Source organism: Hippocampus zosterae, chromosome 2 (assembly GCF_025434085.1).
Source record: "Hippocampus zosterae strain Florida chromosome 2, ASM2543408v3, whole genome shotgun sequence".
Lineage (NCBI taxonomy): Eukaryota > Metazoa > Chordata > Actinopteri > Syngnathiformes > Syngnathidae > Hippocampus > Hippocampus zosterae.
Window position 1 is genome coordinate 30,702,871 of NC_067452.1, and position 13,710 is coordinate 30,716,580.

The 13,710-nt window shown below is 39.2% G+C and overlaps 1 protein-coding gene across 3 annotated transcripts; it reads right to left on the minus strand.

Annotated features, from left to right (window-relative positions):
* Positions 1 to 173: 173 nt before the first annotated feature.
* On the minus strand, positions 174 to 12,600 carry sgk2a (serum/glucocorticoid regulated kinase 2a). 3 transcript variants are annotated; one of them, XM_052058987.1, is made up of 13 exons: positions 12,465 to 12,600; positions 11,193 to 11,258; positions 9,516 to 9,577; positions 7,761 to 7,818; positions 5,809 to 5,892; positions 4,408 to 4,539; positions 4,212 to 4,324; positions 3,692 to 3,728; positions 2,993 to 3,079; positions 2,504 to 2,599; positions 2,247 to 2,402; positions 2,050 to 2,139; positions 174 to 1,273 (listed from the first exon to the last, which is right to left on the minus strand). In XM_052058987.1, the coding sequence occupies exons 2-13, from the start codon at positions 11,205 to 11,207 to the stop codon at positions 1,118 to 1,120; spliced, it is 1,086 nt and encodes a 361-aa protein (XP_051914947.1). In that variant the 5' UTR covers positions 11,208 to 11,258; positions 12,465 to 12,600; the 3' UTR covers positions 174 to 1,117. The 3 variants fall into 3 exon arrangements, with proteins under 3 accessions (XP_051914947.1, XP_051914946.1, XP_051914949.1); XM_052058986.1 differs by lacking the exon at positions 12,465 to 12,600 and adding an exon at positions 11,631 to 11,657; XM_052058989.1 differs by lacking the exon at positions 12,465 to 12,600 and adding an exon at positions 11,515 to 11,538.
* Positions 12,601 to 13,710: the final 1,110 nt, after the last annotated feature.

Consider the following 13,710-nt stretch of genomic DNA (forward strand, 5'->3'; position numbering starts at 1 on the left):
GCCACACGACCCTTGTGAGGATAAGCGGATTACAAAATGGACTGTATGATAATAATAATAATAATAATACATGATGTTGCTCTTCCTCTCCGCTAATTGAAGCACCACTAATCATTACAAGTGGCATGAATCTGAATTTTTGTAATTGTCACTGCTCCAAAGCAATACATTAATAAACATTTACAATGTATTGTTTAAGATCACATTTACAAGGCACAATACAGAAATAATTAGTGAGAGAGTACACATTACAAACAGTTTGCAGTATTCACTGACCGATTAAAGCATTTTCTAACAACGAATTAATTATGATCATTGTTCATTCCATATTAAATGGAACTTACCACGAATGATTTATTTGTTTGGTTATTGAGGTCCAAACCCACCTATGTGTTTTCTTGCACTCTAAAGCACAATGGATAGATAGAAAAGGCTATGACAAAGGAAACATTTTTCTCCTCCTTGAAATTGTTTTTTTTCTCTCCATATAATTGTTTTTCAGCCACCATGACAAGTCTCAAAAATGTTTTCTTCTTCCTGTGGCTTGAGGAATACATTTAGCAGTTCTGAGCTGACACGCGCTTAAAAGACAACACCTTCAGCCAGTTGGCATTGAAACATCTCTGCACAATGCATCCAAAAGTTATTGTGAAAAATAGGATGTTATCGAGATGCTACCCAAAAAAGGCCCTCACACCATTTGTTGTCTTTGACTGTTACTTCCTCACATTAGCAAGACAACTGAAAGCCACCAACTGTTTGGTGTGGGGGGGGGGGGGGCACTCTCTCTGTTCTCGGTGTACAAAGTGCAGAAAGGCATGCTTGGATGAGTTTGGTTCAGAAGAACAAGGGCATTAAACACTCACTGTCCTCTCTATTGGACTGACAGTATTTGCGTAGCATCACAGAAACAATAATAGAATGATCACATATTTACATTCACCAACACCTCCTCCCCATTGTACTTAAGAGGAGATAAAACTAGACTGGATTAACAAGTCCACGTACTCTGTTACAAAATGGCTCCATCGTGAACCCTTACATTGAGCAGCGGTCAGCTACATTGTCATATAACACGAAGGGCCACATTGTTAGCCCTTCAACTAGTGAGTTCCTTTTACAGAAAGCTGTCCTCACTGGCCACGTAGGAGAAGCCGTTGAAGGCGTTGTTGGAACTCGTGCTGGCGTTAAATTCCGGCGTACGGCTCACAGAATTAGAAACCATTTCCCTGGTGAACTCTGGGTCGATATGCTGAGTGTCAGCAGGGCCCCTCTAAACGTGAGGAAGGATATATCGAAAGTTATATAGGTTATATAGATGAGATAGGAGTTGTTCTTCTGAGAATTCATTAGAAATAACATCATGAAATGCAACATAAAGAATTAAACAGTGAATGTGTCATGATTTAATTCATTGCAACTCCTTCTGATATTTGTGACTTGGCCACCGGGCAGCAGTATAATCTATAAAAAGCTTCACTTAAATACTGTAAGTTATTTCGTAACTTGCAGTAATTTGAGTTTTTTTTTAAAGGATAAAAAATATATGCCTTTAAGTATTGTTCTATTGTAAGTCTACATGCGTTAGGCACATTGTTTGTGTTCAAATATCCATCGCTGAATGGATTATCACCCAATAACACTGATGTTATTTGTGAGCTCATCAATGTGTTTGTGGGGTTTGCATCATGTGAGTTAGCATCGCGCTAGCGGAAGGCAAAGTTATGTGGTTGTTTCAAATGCACAACATGCAATTAATCATCTTTGTTTTATGTTTAGTTTGAAAGTAAACTCCAATTGGGAGTGGTCTGAAAAAAACTTGACGACTTATTTATTTTTTATTTGAAAGATATGGTGGGGTTGCCAAGGTGACAACAACAATCGAAGAGCACAGTGGCAATGCATTTATGAACATTGATGTCAAAGTCTTATACGATTATTTAGCCTGGTCCACAGGGCAATTGAATGATAAAGAGATGTTGTTATTGTAGGGCAGACATAAAGTGGCACAAGTTCCCTTTTAAAATACATTAGTGAACCGACACTCACCACATTGGGGTTGTAAGGAGGAGTGATTCTCTTGTGGTAAATGTCGTCCCAGTTGATTGATGAGAAAAAAGTGTGGTTCTTGATTTCTAACTATAGAACACAACACATTAAAAAATATCAATTTTTGGAATTGCAAGATGTTTCTAAGTATTAAGATATCTACTAGTTTGTCCCCCTCCTAATTTAAAGGTACGTACAAAGTCGGCGATGGCCCCGAAACGTCTGTGCTGGTCCTTCTGCAGGAGACCCTCCAGCAGGGAGCACACAGCCTCAGACTTCCCTGGTGGGAGCAGCAGAGGCTTATGGAGAATCCCGTCATACATTTCTCCAACGTCACGGCTGTAGAAAGGAGGCTACCATGAAGGGAATGGACAGATGTTATTACCCGCACACGCACACGCACACGCACACACACACACGCACACACACACACACACACACAACGCACACTTACCAGACTGTAAATCATTTCATAAAGCACAGCTCCAAGACACCACCAGTCAACCGTCCTGTCATAAGGTTCCTTGCGAAGAACTTCTGGCGCTAAGTACTTTTGGTGGCAAACATCCAAATTCAGACCAGAAACCAAAACAGAAGCAATGAGAAAATATGTTGCAAAATCAACACACAACTTTTCATATACCACATCTATCAAAACTGTCAAATCTTGCAGGCTCTTAATGTGCTTGTTTGTTGCTGAGGTAGCTATGTGTGGGCAAACCGAATTTAATCTGGATCTGGTCTAGATTTCACATTTGGCACCAGTTTGAATCTGAACCGTTTTGTGGAAAATCTAATGTAACATGCTCAAATAGAGATACATCTGTAAAAAAAAAAGTTTTAACAAACTCTTGCTGTTTTTTAAAATTTCTAGTTCTGGATCCGAGTATGATCCCTATACGTTTGGATTTTAATATTCTTTGACATCCAGTATTCAACTCACTTCGGGTGTTCCACAGAAAGTTGAGGTGGTTCCTTCTGGCTCCACACCTTCTTTGCACAAACCAAAATCTGTCAACACCACATGGCCCTGCAACAACGCAAACACAAGCACGGGGTTGTATACAAATGTAAATGGCCAAAAACATCGGTCAGTCAGAGAAAGGAGGCGTCATGGTTTTGCTCTGTCTTTTTTTTGTTTTGTTTTGTGTTAGGACCAGCTGGAGTGAAGGGTGTGCCTCGTCAGTGACGTGTATGTGCATCCCCTCGCGCCCATGTCAGACAACCGGTGTCTTGTTCCCAATCACGCCGAGTCAAGTATTTTAAGGACTGCCAAGATCCCAAAACTCTATTGGATTATTGACCATGTTCATAGTCAATCTTGTTTTGCTAGATTCTTGTTCAGTTAGTATTTGTTTTTTGCATTAATTCTAGACTACTTTAAGTTTCGTGGGTTTGGATTCTTGACATTTCATTTTGAGTATTTTCCGTTGTCAAATTTACCATGCAGTTTGCAAGTACTTTTTGTTCATATCTGGTTTTCCTGGCTTGTTTTTGCCAATGAGTTCTATTTATACTTTGTGGTCCTTCGTTTTTCTCTAAATAAATGTTTTTTTTTGTCACGCAGTTTATCTGAGTCTGCGTTTTTGTTCTGGTTCGTGTTCAGACTGTGTCAGGAGGAGAAAGTGTGACTGTTATTCACCTGAGAATCTAAGAGGATATTTTCGGGCTTCAGATCCCTGCAATGAACACAAACACACACACACACACGCACATACACACACATCAAATCATATTTTAGGTGGATGTACGGATGGATGGATGGATAATGAAGGGGGAGGGAGGGACAGAGAGAGAGATGGAAACAATCCTAAAAACATATATTTTGCTTTGTTTTTCCACAGAAATTTCCTATGTGTCTGTGTGACTTCATATTTTGTTGTTTACGATGATACTAGTGCAGCGTGTTATACCGGAGACAAATTCCTTGTGTGTTCTACATACTTGGCCAATAAAGATGATTCTGATTCTGATTCTGATTCTGATATTTCGTATGATCTAGGTTGCACTTGCTAGTTCATTTTTGTTTTCGATCATCACAATTGACTTCACTCAATATTGTAGGCAAAGAAAACAAATATCCTCGATCCACCGTAAGAATGCAAGTGTGCATTGCTGACACGTCATGGTTGATGTCCCAATATTAAGAAATGTAGTCTGACCTGTAGACAATATTGAGGGAGTGAAGGTAGCCAATAGCGCTCGCCACCTCTGCCGTGTAGAACCTCGCTCTGGGCTCAGAGAAGCATCTCTCACGCTGCAGGTGAAAGAAGAGCTGCACAAACAAGAGGGCGAGCACATAAGAAGGCGCCCCTCAGCACGTGAATCAATTTGCTTGCTTCGATTGCTTGCGCATACTTCTCCACCATTCACGTAGTCGAGAACAAAGTAGAGCTTCTCGGGGGTCTGGAAAGAGTAATGGAGGCGAACCAGAAACGGGTGTTTCAGGCTTTTGAGCAGCACGTTTCTCTCCGCCATGATGTTTTTTTGCTGTAAAAGGAGACGTTGAAATCAAAGCCGGAAAAGTAGTGCATCAATAAACGCTGTGCTGACCCTCTGCATGAGCACAGCAAATTACAACAATGTCAGTATCACCATTTTTTTTCTCTAGAGACCGACCATTGTACTGGTATGTGTGCAAATATTTGACCTTAATCAGAACTTTTGAGTTTCATTCTTTTGCAATGATGAGTGACTGTGTTGAGTATACAGTGAACCCTCACTAAAACGTGGTTCACCTTTCACAGTTTTGCTGTTTCACTGATTTTTTTGGGGGGCAGTTTTTGAAATTTTCTATGTGGTCAGATCGATTTGGCAGTGATACAGTGTCTGAATATATTTCAGGATTGGGATCAGATCCAAATTGAATGTGACCTTTACTTTCCAAGTAAATTGCATGTGTGTATATGTGATGAACTCTCACTTTTCTTTGAGTCATATAACATGTTCTTTGCACCAAGCATTGTGCAGATTAGATAAGATTGAGGTTGTGGTGCTGCTTCCAGACTTTGATGAAAACACAGGACGCTGCTCTGGTTCATACGAGTTGAGCTAAATGCATTTGGTTTTGTTTTGTTTTGTTTTTTTGCTCCTCTGTTTGGACTGTATTGCAATTCAGTACCCCATTGGACCCACCAGAAGGCGATGTTTTTCTTTCTTTTCATGTGGATTTTGCATTTTACCTTCCTATTACTTTACTTTTTCCCAACAATGTTCATAGGTAAATAACAATGTTCAATCACCCAAAGAAATCACAGATTGCAATGCAGTTTTTATAATAAAAAAAAAGAAAGTGAAAAATGGAGGCTAGAAGACAAAGTTTAATGTATTTATTTTTTTCTATATTTTCCAAACAGGTCAATTTGACCTGCAACATAACGGGAGGGTTAAGGCATAGCAGTGTTTCACATTTGGAAATGTATGTCTTGTGACATAATATGAGCAATTGTGTTTACTGTGCTGTTTTTTTTTTTTTAATTTGGAATTTCACTAAAGTGAGGGCTGGTATTAAAGATTTCCATCTAATTTGGTAATACAAAAAACAGCAGCTAAGTACAGTATGAGGAGCAATGCTCATTCATTTTGGTGTCAGACACAGAAGCTGACCCGAAATATCGAAAATGCCTTGTGAGTCTTTAGTGTGACTTTTGGAAAATGTCATCTATTTTCAGGCCATTTCATATCTAAATTATCCATATGAGGGTATATCCCATGACCTCATTGTATCACACGTACAGCTCTGGTGTACTAGGCACTCACCTCCTTTTTCTTCAAGATGACTTTCTTCTGCAGCACTTTGACAGCGTAGAACTGGTTGGTGGCTTTGAGCTTGGCGAGCAGGACCTGCATTGAAAAGTTTGTGCGTTGATTTTTTTGTTTGTTTAGCAAACATTTGACAGCGCCAAATGGTCGCCCTGCGGCCAAGACGTGGCTGCAGAAGCCCTCAGACGTCTGTGTGAACACTTGACACTGACAAAATTGAATCACGTTAAGCCAGTAGGACAAGAAGGCAATATCCAACCATGACTTTTGCTGACAAATCTCAGTAGCAGTTTACAGAGTTTGGAATTGTTACATTGTTACAACTTTTTCTGAAACATTTATGTAGTTATTTTGTGCATGCCACACTTTGTTTTTTTCTTTTCTCCCCGCCTTCCCCAATTTTGCTGCTGTAGACTGCAAATTTCTCCAGTCTGGGACAAGTAAAGGTTACCGTATCTTATCTTATGTGAGCCTCATTTTTGTATCTCCATCCAGAAAACTATTTTACATAGTGCTTGTTCTTATTCAGGTTGGGGAGGATCTGAAACCTATTGTAGGTAATTTTGGGTGACAGTGCACCCAGAATGGCCAAGTGCAGGCCATATACATGTCGGAAAACAATCATTCAAAGTCAAATTTTCTCCAAAGGGCAATTTAGACTCTTTAATAAAGCTGCTGTTAGCTGTCTTTAGACGGTAGGCGGGGTACACCCTGAACTGGTTGCCAGCCAATCGCGGGGCACACATAGACGAACAACCAGCCCCACTCACACACACAGCCAGGGACAATTTATAGTGTTCCATTAACCTGCCACGCATGTGTTTGGAGTGTGCGAGGAAACCGGAGTCCCTGGAGAAAACCCATACAGGCACGGGGACAACATGCAAACTCCACACAGGAAGGCCGGAGCCGGAATCGAACCATGCACCTCTGCACTGTGAGGCCTACGTGCTAATCAGTCGACCACCTGGCCACACTTGATAAAGCTAACATGCATGCTTTTGGTATAAGCGACGAAGGAAGTGGGTGAGATCGAATTAGAAAAAAAAAGAACTGGAAATTAGAATATGATTATATGTATTACTGACTGCATTTTAGAGTGATGAAGTTCGCTGTCAATGCACTCTTGAGGAAGGCACCAAGCTCTTGGCTTTGGTTTCTCAAAAAGAAAAAAAAAAGAAACACACTTCCTGCTGAAGGAACCATTTAACATAATAATTTGTCTTTGAACAATTGCCTGGTAATATTTGATGTTACTTTGCCATTGGTGATAGACGACCTTAAGTGACAACACAGTTAATGATTCATGAAAACATTGCGTGCACAACGTCAACCGCGACTTTCCTTCTCTCTCTTGTCACGTTTAGGTACTGCATAACAACATGACCTCTGAAAATTGCATCAGTGCATACATCTAGTGTCCTCTACTGCATATGAATCATTGCAGGATTCACGGTCATTATAAACAAAGACACGATACCCGAAGCAACTATATTTGCAAATTTAAAGTTGTTGGCACCGGTCTCACTGGAACACAGTTAGAACCGTGTCATTTATCACATAGTAGCCAGTGATATAAGGTGGAATGATAATAATGAAAATACTTCAATATCAAAGAAGAAATAGCCAGCACGGTGACCCACTGGTTAGCATGTCGCAGTTCTGCAGTTCTGGGCCCAAATCTCAGCTCTGGTATTTCTGCATCAAGTTAGTCTACTGTAGGAACCATATTTGGTAACTTCTCATTGTAAGGCAAAATAACCATGTAATTTGTCACACACATAATCAGTGAACACAATAATAAAAATACGTAAGAATGGGAAATCTATATATTTAATACATATATATCAAGAAATAATGTTGAATGAATGTCCAAGTAGCTCATTGAGTGGCCTCCCAAGGTCAAAATGGGTTCATTTCAACATGAAGTGAATAAGTAATAGTATCACCTTTCCAAAGGTCCCTTTGCCAATGACAGCCAGGAAGTCAAAGTCAGTGGGCTTGGCACTACAGGAAGACAGAGAGTTATTTATTGAAGGCTTTCTAATGTTCAGTGCACAGCATTACACACACACACACACACACACCTTTAAATCGTGCACTAAAGCTGAATTACAAATTGAATCAAGATTGTACTGTATGTAGTCAGTTAATAGTGTATTTTATTGGAAATACCAGAGTATTACAAAACTGACTTATAATGAGCTATCACTGTGTGCTATCCTGTTTTATGAGCATTTGGTAGCATTTGGTGTGCAATTAACCGCAAAACAGGTGCTGTTTTTTTGGAATGACATGTAAAGACGTATGTTTCTATGAATTCATGTTATGAATGTAACAGTATGTGCCAGGGAAGGGTTCTGGGGTTCAAAGCAATTTCAAAATAAACTCCTTGAGTGGGAGTTCTCAAAAATGTTGAGTCCACAACCTGTTACATGAGACACATTCTTCTCGGGACCCTTTATAATCGCAAGGGAAATCAAATAGGGCTACTATGTGCACCATTCGATGCCATGGGAATTTTGTTTTTTATGTTTCAACCTAATGTGTTTAAATGAAAGAAGCAGACGCATCCATCAACTCTCCAAACCGCTTAACTTCACTCAGGTAATTCGATTGAAATAAATTCAATGCAGTCAATCCCGATATATTTGCAGTTTGGCATGTAGTGGGTTTTTTTTTTCATCTGTATTTGAGGTGTTCTGTTTTGCTGGCAGTCACCCGAGGCATCTCAGTGGTGTACAGTCAAAAGTGACTGAAAGTATGTTTTTACTCCTCTCCCAATACAACTACCAAATGTTAATCCTGCGGTCTACCTTGATTTTTACAATTTGCTTGGATTACTTAACATAAAGATGCTGAAAGGTGAGTTTAATGACTGGATAATGTTAGTGGAAAGTGCTAGTCCACGGTTATTTGCCTATGTGTGATGTCATACAGTTTGAGCTATGATGTTATTTAGGCTAGTATGCCAGCTTACGCTATCGATGCAATTCATGAGCTTTGTTTTTGCTCAATAATTGTATTACTGAATACAATTTCTATGTAGAGGGCTCATGACTGCATACATGCTAGAAAGATGATGTTGATTTGTAAATTTCCCCATTGTGGGACAAATAAAGGATATCTTATCTTATCTTGATATTTTATGGTCCACTCTGTTTTAAGTGATTTAACTGTTTTCAACATAATACAACATTCATTCATCTTCCGAGCCGCTTGATCCTCACTAGGGTCGCGGGGGGTGCTGGAGCCTATCCCAGCTGTCTTCGGGCAGTAGGCGGCGGACACCCTGAATCGGTTGCCAGCCAATCGCAGGGCACACAGAAACGAACTACCATTCGCACTCACACTCACACCTAGGGATAATTTAGAGTATTCAATCAGCCTGCCACGCATGTTTTTGGAATGTGGGAGGAAACCGGAGCACCCGGAGAAAACCCACGCAGGCGAGAACATGCAAACTCCACACAGGGAGGCCGGAGCTGGAATCGAACCGGTACCTCTGCACTGTGAAGCCGACGTGCGAACCACCGGGCCGCCCCCATAATACAACAGTTTATTATAAGTTGTTTTTTGTTTGTTTTTTTGGAGACCACCAATTTACGTGTTGCAGACCCCGTTTTGAGAACCAGTGCCCTTGAAAATCTGCTGACAACTTGAAGGATAAGGTTCACATGGTTTGTAAGGGTGGAGCTACTTACTGAGGGTCAGCTGAAGGACCCAGGTTGACGTCATCGTGGGGAGAAGAGGATGGCGACCGTAGCTGAAAGACAATAGGTGCACACAAAAAAAAGCCTTATAAAACACAAAAGCTGCTGCATGAAAACAAATGCTGTCATTGTTCAAATGCTTAGCTTCTCTGCAATATGTAACTCAAGCACTCTCTATTTTTCATTACGGTACAAGCATAATTTTATAATTAGTTCAGGAGTTAGAGAGGCATAAATTATCATTATGTTAACATTTCTGTGCTATCAGATTTCACCCTCAAGTTCTATTACAAAAAGTAATAACTGAAAGCAGAGCCACCAGAATCTTAGTACCAATATACATTACAACCGGAATTTCATTTAATTTCATTCAACAATTTCATTTACTTCAGGATTCTTCTTTTCTTAATGAATCACTCAATTTAGCGAATTTACTATAACTGTCCCGAGAGAACTGACTAGCGTCTCCAGGTCAGTGTTCCTATCCATTGTCAGAGAAGTGTTCGCATCTGTGTTTTTTGTTCTAAGTAGAATTCTGGTAAATACCATAGTCCGTGTCCTAGACAGCATCCTAGCCAGAGTCCCTCCCATGTTCTAGCAAGCACCTAATCAGTGTTCTAGTAAACAGTCATTACCTTAGTCAATAGTGTGTTAGTCAATGTGTTCTTAGCCAATGCCATACCAAGTGTGCTAGCCCTTGCCTAGCAGGAGTCTCCTAGCCAGTGTTCTAAATAGAGTCATTATTTTAACCAGTGTATTAGCCAATGTCCTTGCAGGCAACCAAGTCAGTGTCCTTGTCAGTGTTCTATCCCGTTTCCTACCTTAGCTAGTGGTCTTAAAAGGACCCTAGTCAATGTATTAGTCAACATCCTAGCAAATGCCAAACAAAGCAAGTGTGCTTGTCAGAATCTAACCAGTCACCTTCTACGTTTCCTAGACAGTGTTCTCAATAGGGTATTTGTCTTAGCCAATGTCCTTGTTAGTTCCCAAGCCAATGTCCTAGCTAAAGTTTTAAGTCGAGCCTCCAAGTTAAATGCCGCATTCATGATCAAAGCAAGTGTCCTTTTCTATGTTTCAGTCAGTGTCCTTGGCAGTCTCCTAAAAGGGAGTCTTTGTCATTATCATAGCCTTTGCTTTAGCCTGTGCATTAATCACTAGTGTCCTAAATAGAGTCCGAGCCAAATGAGAGTACTGTATGTTTCCTATGTAATTTTAGATGGCACACAAGATACTATCAGTCGGGACCTTGAGCTAGCCTGCGTGGTTTCTCATCCGATTGTCCAAGGGTCTATGCATTAGCATAACCGCTGACCTCAATCACTGGCCCAACCTTGCATGGCATTCTGCTAAACCTGCTTGACTGCTCATTCTTGGGCCTCCATTTGTAGGTAGGTAATTTATTGAAGAGATAACTAATAGTTTGTTTATTTAATTTGAGTGCCCTCTTGGAACCTGAACGGCCCAGCAGATGAATGACGTGGAATTCAACCTCATACTTTAGGGAGTTCAACAAAAATAAAACATTGATATTTTAATACCTTTTCTCTGCTACATAGAAAGAATTATTTGCTTCCTGTTTTAACCATGTCACAAAATAAAGTTAAGTAGCTGCATCAGGTAAAAATAAAGTGTAACTTTTTTTTGACAAGGAGTAAAACTCAAACTCACATTAGAGTGGGCCATGGCTCTTATCCATTCCAGGCGCAATGGGAACCCAACATCCGTTTGATAGATCTGACAAAAGAGACAAGAGATGTTTACTTCAAATTATAAATGTAATCCAATGATTCCCAACCACAGTGCGGTGGCTGTGAAAGATGTTTAACTCATTCAGTACAAGCCAATTCTAGACCAAGTCTGAAAAGACGTTTAAAAACGTCTTTGGGAGTGAATGAGTTAAGTGTATATAGCCAGTTTTTCTTAATTGGTTTGAAAATTTACTACAAATAATGGATCGTATGTTCGTCATCTGTTTTTGCCGTTGACTTACAGTGTCTAGATAGCGTTAAGGTACAATTAACCTTCGTATCCACGTGTTGCCTATTAAACCACAGAAAGAAAAGTAAGCAAATTGAGATGACACCTTCATTATTTTGGTATACATACTTTTTGAGACATTGTTGTGTAGTGGTATGCCATGAGACTGAAACATTGCTCTAATCTGCTGTGTATTGTTTGTTAGCCATGAAATGCTGAGCTCAGTGTGTGCAGAGCGGGTCCGTCTGGTTTGTACGGTAGGAGATGCTGGACCAGCAGAGACGAATTGAAGGGCATATAGAGATGCAGAGTTTGTGTTTACATGCTAAATATTGGGTCATTCATTTCGCTGTCACAAAATACAAGAACACATACGCGTTTGCCTGCACACATGCATAGAATTGTCAGTCATCATCCACTTTCTCTCTATAAAGTGCCCTTAAAAAAAGAAGGAAGGGAAAACATAGGAAAGTCTTCTGGTACTTTAGGCATTACAACACAATGCAAAATATTATGGTCAATATCAATAACTAAAGGCAGAGGAATGAAATCTGAATGTTCAAAATAAGCAACGCTTTCTGCCCGGAGGGAAGGTTACAAACCTTTGCAGTATAAAAGACTGTCCAAAAGTTTTGTTCTTTCTCGTAATCTTTGAATCACCAAGAAGCATGAATATCACTCTGGATTAAAAGTGTAACTTTAGCCAGCAATATTTGACATTCAATTGTATTTTCAAAAATAACCTGGGGGGAAAAAAGGACTGAATAAATATCAGTTATTTATTTCTAAATCTAACAGCAATAGCTTAAAATATCAGCAAACAACTTGAATAACAAGGCATTGACAACTAGCAGTAAAAAAATGGTTTGAAAGCATATTTATATATATATATATATATATATATAAAGTATATATAAACGTGTATTTCATAAGTAGTATGTGTAAGTTGTACAGAGTGCTCACCTGTGACTGCAGGAAGACGACTACGGTGTGAAGGCGTTCACCAAAATGTGTGCAGCAGCCGCTGCTTGCCTATGAGTGACTGATCTCGGGTCAGTTGTACACTTCAAGAGTGAATGATTGATGGATAGTTATTCAACCTCAGGAGACGTGACGTGTGTCCAATTTCATGGGAGGCGTTCCTGTATTTTGGTTGTTGTGAACTTGTTTGTCAAAGGTCAGTACAGCGTTGCGTGGCTTTTTCCTGGGTACTGCAGCTTCCTCCCATACTTCAAAAACATGCATGTTAAATTCATACACAAGTTTAACATTTGTAATATTTACACCGGCAGAGGAGCAACTGCTTGCGTTTCTCAAGTCAGTCACTACAATAAAAATGACAAGAGTTTGCAAAGGCCATGTTGTAACTAGACAGGGTAATGGAAATGGATTGTTCATAATTTTTTATTTAATTTTGATTTCAGTTTTTTTTATGCAGTTTTAAGTACGCTAGTTTTTAGAGCCATGATGTTTGTTTTTAATTTGTTTATATATGTTTTCTAAAAATGCTGTGTTTTAGGATTTTTTTATAGTTTTAGTATATTTTTTTGTTTTTAAAAAATATATAATTATGGCAATATTTGTGGAGTGCAAGATTAAAAAAAACAAATACTCACTAGGCAGTGTGCAATAAAATAAAATTCCAACATGACTTTTCTTCCTTCTGTATGACTGTACAGTAATACTGAAATAAATACATTTGTAGTAAAACCATTAAGGTCATGACGAAGATGAAAATGAAGGATATTTTCACAACATTTAGCGTTCCTGCTTGTTTGGTTAGTTTTATAAACAAAATATATATTCAGTTACTGTTTTTTTAAAGCAATTTTTGATTTTCAATTTTAGTTGTTTTGCTAGCTTTCTTTTCACTAATAATTGTGTTACCAAATAAGATATATTTTTCTTTTACGACGCTCATTTGAGTTAGGAGACACATGAGTGTTAGCATTGTGTTTGTGGCATGTGCAATAAATTGTTCTATTATATCACTCACATTAAAAAAAAAAGTTAAATTGTTAAAAACTGGTGTCGCTCACAATCACAAGAACTGTAGATGTCTTTTCCCCGTTCTCATACCAACAAACAGCGTTGAGTGTAACAAATGCTTTGGACTTGTGTGGCTCACTTCTCCTTCACAAAAATAAGTGAGAAGAATTACGGAATATCATTATCGGCTACTATTTTTGTTTAAAAAACCCAAACAGAT